This window comes from Geospiza fortis, unplaced genomic scaffold, assembly GCF_000277835.1.
Source record: "Geospiza fortis unplaced genomic scaffold, GeoFor_1.0 scaffold188, whole genome shotgun sequence".
Taxonomy (NCBI): domain Eukaryota; kingdom Metazoa; phylum Chordata; class Aves; order Passeriformes; family Thraupidae; genus Geospiza; species Geospiza fortis.
Genome location: NW_005054337.1, coordinates 3838369 through 3848215, shown reverse-complemented (window position 1 = coordinate 3848215; position 9847 = coordinate 3838369). Strand labels below are relative to the sequence as shown.

Genomic DNA, 9847 nt, shown 5'->3' with positions numbered 1-9847 from the left:
CGAGCGCGCCACCGGCCCGCCCGCCAGCGATGCCACCTCCACCGTCAGCCTGGGCGAGGGCGCCGAGGGTGAGGAGTACACCCCCTTCGAGTCCGATATCGACGCCACCACCACCGAGACCTACATGGGCGAGTGGAAGAACGACAAACGCGCCGGCTTCGGCGTCAGCGAACGCTCCAGCGGGCTCAAGTATGAGGGCGAGTGGCTGGACAACCTGCGGCACGGCTACGGCTGCACCACGCTGCCCGACGGCAAGAAGGAGGAGGGCAAGTACCGCCACAATGTCCTGGTCAAAGGCATGAAGAAGCGGGTGATACCGCTCAAGAGCGCCAAGATCCGGCAGAAGGTGGACAGGAGCGTGGAGGGAGCGCAGAGGGCAGCGGCCATTGCCCGGCAAAAGTCGGAGATTGCAGCATCCAGGTGGGTGCTTGGAGCTCCAGCACGCAGGTTCCCGTGGGAACATCCCCATCCCGTGTGTTTGGGAGCTGTTATTTTTCTCATCCCCTCTCGTGTCCCCCTGCAGCCCTGGTCCAGAGGGGAGGTGCTGGACAGCAGGGATTGTTACCAGCCCTGGCACTCAGCAGGATGGGGAGCATCCAAGCTGCTCCTTGATGCTGCTGTCAGAGCTGCTGGGCATTGATGGGGCAGCCTGAGAAACAGAGGGTTTGATGGTGATAAATCCAACAGGCTCATGAGCAGCCAGATGTGTCCCAGACAAACTGGGGCTGCAGCAGAACACAGTGTGGGCTCTGGGGGAAGTTTGTGGGATGCATGAGGGTTGTCAATTTTAGCAGCTGAGTGTAATTGCTCCACTGTCTCTCCTGGGATGGAGGAGAGAGGAAATAAGAGTGGCTTCAGGGTCTGCTTGGAAAGGGCACGGGAAATTCTCCTCCTCCAGCTCACATCCCTGCCTGTGTCCGAGCTGTGTTGGCAGCACGCTCCTCCTGCAGCATCCCTGCCAGTCTCAGAGCTGACCTGGCAGAGAACAGAGATCTGGGAGCCTTCGCTCCTTTCCTCTTCCTTGGGGAAATGTGGTCGTAACAGTCCTTGAGGTTTCACCTGACCTCACCAAGAAAACCTCACTCTGCACAGGCTTTGCTCAGCTGCTGGGCAGTGGCTGTGACTTCATGGCTGTCCTGTCTCACTCCTTTTAATTCCCGTTTAATTATCAGTTACTTCATTATCAACCAGAGGAGGGAAATAAGCAAGGAGGACACCTATTCCCAAACCCCATTCCACTCCTTGGAGAAACCCCCACTTTACTCTCCTGGTGGCCATTTCTTCTCCAAACTTTAGTGGGGAGCACAATTGATTTTTTTTTTTTTTAATCAAAACCCAGTTGCTTCAGGGACTGGTGAAGAAAACCCAGCAGGATTGCAAGTGAAGCTCCATGCAGGGCCAGCTAGGATAAAAATAACAGGCTGGAGTGGCGTGGGGCCCTGGATCCTTCTGGCAGGGCAGGCTCAGCCCAACACCAGCTTTGCTGTGCCCAGGAAAAGCGTGTGGCTGTGGTGTGAATAAGGAGGCTGGAGCTGCAAACACTGCTCCCCAAGAGCTTGGCTGGTTTACACAAACCTCTTTTTATTATACACTATTTACACTTTGGATCAAAAGCGGCTCTGCAGTGTTTTCAATCAGGGGCTGGAATGCGCCCGCTGCCCTGGCCCGGGATTGCATCCCTCCCCAGTGCAGCCAGGGAATAATTTCCTATTAAGGAAACCTTGGAGCTGGAGGAAATAGGACATGGAAGGAAGCTGATTTCCTCCAGGGAGCCCTCAGCCAGCAGACCCTGCAGTGGTGTGGCTGCTGGGCAGGGAAGAAGGGATTGTTGTGCTGGCTGGCAGTGTAGAACCCCAGTCCTGTTCCTGCAGCACAGATTCCAGCCAAGCTGGGCCCGCTGGGAGAGGGGAATTCAGGCTGCCTGTCCTGTAAACTGTAACTCAGCACTGCCATCAGTGTTTATTCCTGGTGTATCTTGCTCAGGGCAGAGCTGCTCTCTCTACCTGATGCCTTCTGTAAATCCGACTCGTGCTCTCCTCCCTCCTCCTTTCACCTCAGATTTGTGGTAGAGAGTAAATCTACATAATTTTTCCTGGAGAAAATCCTTAGTTTAAATCCCAGCTCTGCCACAGCTTTTGCTTTGGCCTTGAACCTTGCCTCAATTTCCACACCCAGGGCAGAGTAATTGCAGACAGATTGTGAAAATGGATTATTACAGTTTATAGAAGGTCTGCACTATCATTAGCATTGCCTGAGCTCATAACTGTGAGGTGGAGCTTTCTAGATGGAGCATTTACATTTCTCCTCAGATGGCAACGTGTCCCTTACCCAAAAAAATGCCTTTGAGGCTACACCCATCCTTTCCTGGGGAAGACATTTCATTTATTACTAGGCACTAATTATCAGGACACAGCAGGTGGGCTGTGTGAATTCCCAGCTACCTCTGCACACCTGTGCTGTTGTTCATGGATGTTTGAGTTTCATTTGCTTGTGGCACTCGGGGGAGCCCCTTGCAGAGCTAAACTGCTGTAGCATCCAGCCTCCTGCTGTCTGGGGGTGAAATGCCAGGAGAAGGCCAGATTTCTCCCTTTTGCACCATAAAAGGCTCTTTAGGGATAGAAATTCCAAGGAAAACAAGCCCAAGCACTGGAAGCTGCCAGTTGCACTGCAGGAATCCCAGGCACGTGCCGAGCCCTGGGGTGCATGGCTGGGGCTGGCAGCAGCACTGAGGGGTGCCCTGCCTGGGAGCTTTGGGCAGGAGAGCAGTGACAGCCAGGGACCATGGTCAGTGTGGTCACCAAAGCTCCCCTGCCCCATGCTCTGCTCCAAGGGTGTCTGAGGCTGCTTCACAGCTCCTGTCCCAGTGAAACAGTGCTGTTTCACTTTGGTGTTCCAGCCAGGGCCGTGGGCAGTGCCAGCTACTGCCTGTTCTGCTGCCTCTGCCCCCACAGCACTGCCCCGGCCTCCTCAGCTCCCTCCTGAATCCTCCTGGGTTGGCAATCCAGCTGCTTTCCCAGTTGTGCGAGAAGCTGAGGACATCATCTCACTGTCAGCTGAGACAACAGCTCTGGTTTTCATTATTTCAGTGGAAATCATTTGGTGTGGGGCCATGCTCTCCTGAGCAGCCCATCCAGGTCAGCCAGCTGCACCCCATGCAAAGCCCATTGGTGCTGCTCAGATGTTGGGTATAAACCCTGGCCATGTCCCTCAGCAGCTCTGTGGATCAGCTGGAGGGATGGAGTTGATGGAAGCTGGAGTGTGAATCCTCACCCAGGCTGCTCTCACTCAGGAGAAAAGTCATCTTGGAATGCAGCCTCTGTGGCAGCTGGCAGACAGGGCTTTGCTCCTGCCCAGGGGTAGCCACGGATGGATGTGGGGTTAACACACCTAACACACACCATGAGGGTTCATTAGCCCTGCCCTGCACTGCTGGTGCTGCAGGACTGGTCCTGCTGTGATCCCAAGGGGCTCCTGTCAGAGCTGGGACCTGGCTGTTCCTGCAGTGCCAGGTGAAGGCACCTGCTGTGTCACACCCTTCCCTTTCCCCCACTACATCCTGACTGGGGACTCCTTTGGAAAAAAGTTGGGGTGGATGGGAAGCACAGGAAGAGCCTGGGATCACAGCTGGGGCTTCACCTCCCGGGAGATGAAGTAGACAAACTGGTGGCTGCAGGACTGTGAGGAGGGGACAGCTGCCACCAGGCCATGAGTGAGCTGGTTCAAAGCCGTGCTGAGGTGTGCAACAGCTGCCCTGCAGCTTTCTGGGCACATGGGCTGGTACAGAATAGGGTGCTCTGTACCCCAGGTACTTGATGCTCCTTGTGCCTGGGGAGCAATGTGTTTGTCTGTCAGGTGGGGAGGATGGTCCCACAGAATACAGGGAGAAGAAGCATGAAAATGGTCAGCTTTCATCTCTTCAGATTAAAATAAAGTAAAACAAAGTAAGAGGAAGGGCAGGGGGAACCTTTGAGTTTTGAAATCTGTGTGCTCAGTAGCTGGGCAGCTTTTACAGGGGTTTTCCTTTTCTCTGGTGCTTTTTAAGGACAAAAGGAGTGTAAATACTGCAAATCCCACCTCTGTCCCATGGCAGCAGTATCTGACGTGGTCTGCTTCTGCACATGCTTGTGCTTCCCAGTGACTTGGACCAAAATCAATGGAGGGACTTGGCCATGTGTCCTGCAAGGCACGGGTCTGGCCAAGCTCTGAGATCCTTTGAAGGGTGCCTGTCCTGGCAGGAACACCTCAGATACATCTGCTGGATGTCACGGGATCAGTAGGAAAGCAAGATATTCGAGGCTATAATGGCTGCTGTGCCTCACCAGTTTGTACTCATGTGCTGGCCCTGTAGCCCCTGCATGGTTTATACCTGGAGAGTACAACTACGAGTGAATACACTTTGGATTTATTTTTGTTTTAATGTAGTATCAGTAGACATCTGTAGGATTTTCTGTATTCTGTTCTGAAGTGTGGGCCATCAATTCCTGATTCAGTGGGGTTTGCTCATTAGGGTGAGCCTGGGCTCTGTGGAAGCACAACATTACATTGATGTGGCTTCCTCACCACCAGCACATGGGCATTACTCAGTGTGAGTGTTGCCTGGTTTTGAAGCCTAAGCTGATTTTCTATCCATACCCATGACTTTGGGGCACATCTTAGCTCTCCCTTCAAACAACAAGAGCCCTTGGCAGCTCCTGTATCACTTTCCAAGGCTCTTGTGCCTGGCTGCACTCCCAGCAGGGCTGTCTCCCTGCGCTCAGCATTTCCAGGCTGTGTGGCCGGGCAGAGCGAGCGTCTCCTTGGGGAACGTGGTGCAAATGACGTCCCAAAATCGCTGCAGTCAGCACAGGCTCCTGACTAAATAAGGGCAGGCAGAGCAGGGCTTTATCAGCATGGCCTGAGTGTGACAGCTGAGAGCTGGGGCTGGGGCAGCCCACGCCGCTCCCACTCGGAAGGTGCTTTATTTGGCACAGCTCTGCCCTCGTCCCCACTGCTCTCAGGGGTTTAGGCTGCTGGTGGGGAAAGTGGGCAACCAAAGGGATGTCTTCCCCAGACACCTCTTTGGTGAGGTATGGTTTGTGTCCAGTGCAGTGCTGGGCTGGTGGGCACAGTGGCCATGGTGCTCCTGGGGCTGACAGCACAGCTCAGCTTCCCCCAAGGCCAGATTTCAGACCTGGGATTTTAGGTCTGTTGAATCAGACTTGGGGTTTGCTCTAAAAAGGCAAAAGGATTTTTTTTAAATGTGCTTTTAGCTAGAAGCACAGGCATTAGACGCCTCAGGAGTTCAGCACATTCCCAGACCTTTAGGTCTAAAGGCAGAAGAGGACAGGATGCTCATGGCCACCCTGTGAGTGAGCAGCAGCAGCGGCCGCCGTGGCTCAGGACAGCCCTGCCAGGACAGGAGGGACCAACTGAGCCTCCTGTGCTCTCCCAGCCTCACAATCTCTCTGCTCTAGGACTCCACAGCTCCATGTGAGGGATGGGTGTGTAATTAGGAGGCAGCAGCAGGCAGGAGATGGGCAGAGCTTTTGCCAGCCCCGGGCGGGTCACTGGCTGCTACTGACCAGGGAGGGACACAAGAGTTGTGAGCAGCATTTCTGCAGTCACCAAAGATCACAGATGTCACCCTGAGCTCTTATGGGGCTTAAATGACAAGTGCATGGAGGTGCAGGGGGACCAAGGGCTGCCCCTCACCTCCCCATGGGCTGCAGTGGAAGGGTCACTTCTAGCAAGGTACAACCACACCTGGAGGCAGTGGAGTGGCCTGAGCTGAGCACAGCTCCTTGATGCTGGGTATTCTGGCTGCTTCAGGAATTCTGATTGCCTCACAGCCCCCATAATGGGAATCTGCATCTTGGAACTTCCATGGACAGAGTTCAGGGAGTCAGTGGACAGGGAGAAGCAAGGGCAGCCACGTGGCTCCCTGCTATAACTGAGTGCCAGGACACAGCATTGAGGGGACGCTCCTCAGTCCTGCTGTCCCAGTAAAGATGTTTCTCACAGAGCTTGGTGTGTTTATAGAGAGGATAATCCTGTTTCATCACCCTTGCTTAGTAGGAACCCAGTTGCTGGCATCTATTTCTGCACCAGCCAAAGCCCAGGGCTGGGACTCTCCCTCTTTCTGTGTGGCACCGCAGTCTCCAGCTCTGCAGAAATATTGCTGTTTTCAAACCTCTGCCTAATCCTCATTCCAGCCATCCACTGGAGCAGTGCAGGCTGTAGGGTTTGAGTGAGCTGTTCTCTGTTCCTGATCTGGTGTGGCCATGGGGACAGCATGGCTGTCCTGTCTCACTCCTTTAATTCCTGTTAATTATCAATTACTTCATTATCAGCCAGAGGAGGGAAATAAGCAAGGAGGACGCCTATTCCCAAACCCCATTCCACTCCTTGGAGAAACCCCCACTTTACTCTCCTGGTGGCCATTTCTTCTCCAAACTTTAGTGAGGAACATGATTGATTTTTTTTTTAATCAAAACCCAGTTGCTTCAGGGACTGGTGGAGAAAACCAGAACTGTGGGGTCCAGTGCCAGGATCAGACACCCACCCCATCTGCAGGACCCCCACAGTGTGTCCCCCCACAAAGGGGGGCTGTGTGTGAGGCTTTCTGGGCTGGAGGGATTCAGTGTCACTGGGTGAGTGATGGTGTGATGCCTTCACCCCCTTCTTCCAGCCCTCTCCCAGAACAGCCTCATCCAGGCTGGCTGCAGCTCCAGCACTGACACATTTTTGGCCCACTGTGCTCCTTACACGGGATGTGCTCCGATTCCAGAGGAGGGTGCACAGCTTTATCTGCTTTCCACCCACCTCACATGAATTTCCTCAGGCACTTTCATGCCTTATTAGGGTAAGAGGGAGCATGCATTTTCAGTAGTTCCAAGGAGGAGGCATCTGCTGGACAGCACACAGCTTTCTCCAGGGCTTCCTGGGTTATCAGGGTTGAGGCAAGTGAGGCTCTGTCCTGCAGGGATCCCCTCAAGAGCAGCAGAGATGGGATGGCAGGATGTCAGCCCTAGGGATGGGTACAATTCAGATAGCCAGCCAGGCAGGGAAAGTGGAATTAATGGGCTGTTCATTCTGACCTTGTGGGAAATCCTTATCTCAACAACTTACAAACACAGAAAGGGAAAAATGAAGTGTCACTTTAATCTGCAAAAATGACTGTAGAAAATGATAGCATCTCGTTCAATTGATCTGCTGCTGCGTGGAACAAGAGGGCTCTGACTCCCATCCAATGCTTGCAGGGAGCTGGGCTTTGAAATCATTGAATTCAGCCATGCTTTGCTCAGAGATTATCCTCATTTTAGTGGAATGTGAAATAGCCTTATCTTGAAAAAGAAATAATATTTAGGTAACACGTCCAATTTAAACAGAAAGCCTGTGATGCAGAAAGCCTCCCTTCTCCTGGAGGCAGGGCATCTTTTTCAGCTTATCCTGGAGCTGAGCCAGACCCCTTTGGCTTTCTCAGTCCCAAGTTTTTTAATTTTGCTCCTGCAGAGCCTGATGATTCTTCACTGAGGGCTGGCAGGGACCTGGGTGCTCTCAGCAGCCTTGGGTACAGGTGCATGGGAGCTGCAGTCACTGAAGCCTGGGACGTGGGCTGGTGCCCTCCCAGCTCCAGCTCCATCTCTTCTTTTTCCTGGAACTCAGATCTGTGAACATCAACTCAAGAGACCTACAGAACTCAGAGAAAAAGGCTCCTACTTTAAATTTTGATAAGTAATTGGGGTTTTGGGCAAATGCAGTATTTTAAGAAATACTCCTTAATTTCAAAAAAAAAAAAAATCAGCTTTTCTTTTTTTGACTGGGAAAAAAACTCCACAAAACAAATTCAGTAGTTCCTCACTCTTTTGGTTTGGATTTCTGAAATCTGAAAAACATTTGATTTAGAAGGTGCTAAAACTTTTGGTTGAAAAAAACAACAATCTTAGAATGAAAGCACAGACTTTTTCACCCATTTTAATGCTGGTGGATCCAGCAATCTGGTAAAGCACACTCCTCTTATGGGTGGAAAAGCTGAAGGACCCTGATTACATATGTGCTGTAAAGATGTTTTGATGCACTGGTCAGTGGGATAACCCAGCTCCTTTCCTTTTGCAGTGGTACCTAATTAAATCAGGGTCCCCAGGGCATTTGCTGAGCCCCTTTGGGAAGGGTGTTCTGGAAGCTGGAACAAATCACTGGCATTTGGGCATAGCCCCAGGGCTGTGCTGCTCTGAGGGACCTGCTCCTGCCCCTCGGGGCTCCACTCAATCTGCACCCAGAGCAGCAGAGTGGCCCTGTAAACCAGGGGGAGAAGGAGAGGGTCCAGCTGGCAGCTGCAAATCCCTCTTTTCCCAAAAATATCTCTGTGGATGATCTGACAAGCTGCTCCCAGCTGTGCTGTCAGGACAGGCTCCAGCAGAGCCAGGAGCTGCCTGTCCTGCCGGTGGTGCAGTGTCCCTGGGTCAGGGTGTCATCCTGGTGCCAGCAGCCCTTTGAGCTGGCAGGCTCTGGCTTGCTCTGCTCCCTTTGTTGCCAGCTCTGGGCAGCTGCTGGCTGCATCCTGGGGCTGTGGGGGAAACAGAGAGCAGCTGTGGGCTGTGCCAGCCCCATGGGCTCCTCACAGGGTGGCACAGCCAGGTCCTGCTGACCACTGCCTACCCAGTCCCACTCAGCTCCCGGGGCACTCAGGCTGAGACTGATGGGGCACATCCTCCTGTATGTGGGGCTGGGGTGAGTAGGTTGTCCTCTCATTGAAGACAGCTGCAGATCTGTCTGCTGAAAGATTAATATCTCTTTAACTGTTCCAAAGGGAAGTATCCCTCAGTGAAAGATGCAAGTGGCTCAGAGCTATTTAGAGCTGAGGATAACATTTCGGTATTTTAAAAATTCACCAAGTAATCATAAAGGATGAGCTTGTTAGGTGGCAGGGAGTTCTGCCCGGCCTGTGCTCCAAAGCACTGCACAGAAAAGGATGCTTTTCTCTGGGTTGAATGGCCTGGTCATGCCCTTTCTGTGGAAGGAAAGAGAAAAGGTCTGATTTATCCAGCCAAGTAGCCTGGGCATGTACAAAGTGCTACCACTTCTGTGTAAGTGCTGGTACTGAGAGGGAAAAGCCTGGGGCATCTCATGAGCTGCTCTGCAAAGTCAGGATGGTTTCTCTTTTTGCCTTTCTGCTTCAGTAGTATGGAGGTGTTTCCTTTAGGATGCAAATTGTGTTGATTTATACTTATTTCAGAATTTAGATCACACCTTGCAGGTGCAGAGCCTGTATAATAAAACAGCAAAGGCTCATGCACCCCAGGGGTGTCAGAGTGTAAATGGAGTGGGTACATGCATGTGAGTGATGGAGCAACAAAAGCAAAAGGAACATGAATGGTACAGCTGTCTGTCAGGGCAGGACAGCCATGGGATGGGACGGATGGGTTTGACTGAGGGCAGGGAAAGTGGCATGAGAGGTGGACTGAAGAGGGATATTCAGTCCTGTGGTCTGGTTGACAGGCACATGAAGGTAGCAGAGTTTTGCTGGTACCTGTGTGCATGTGGAGGCAGAGGGAAAGACACAAAGGAGATGGATTGGGACTGAGCAGGAAGAAAGGGATGCTCCAGCTAGAGAGGTGACACAAATATGAAGATGGTGTGTCAAATGGAGAAGCCAAAAAGTTCTGTCCTAGTCAGGATGTAGAATCATGGAATTCTGGAAGGGACCTTTAAATGTCATCCAGTCCAAGCCCCAGCCCAGGTGTGTGCTGGTCAGGTCTGTGTCCTCTTGCCCTTCACAATGTGAGCACAGAAGGGACCACGTTGCCATTAACAAAAAAACTTCTTCAGCTTTCCCTAGATCCCTTCTGAGTCCTGCAAACATTCCTGC

At 52.4% G+C, this 9847-nt stretch overlaps 1 protein-coding gene across 1 annotated transcript in view; it reads left to right on the top strand.

Moving 5' to 3' along the window:
• JPH2 (junctophilin 2) overlaps nt 1-9847 on the top strand; it is a 32344-nt gene that overhangs the window by 8905 nt on the left and 13592 nt on the right. Inside the window, exon 4 of the mRNA XM_031058074.1 lies at nt 5-420. Coding sequence (XP_030913934.1) covers nt 5-420 — 416 coding nt within the window. The remainder of the gene's footprint in view (nt 1-4; nt 421-9847) is intronic.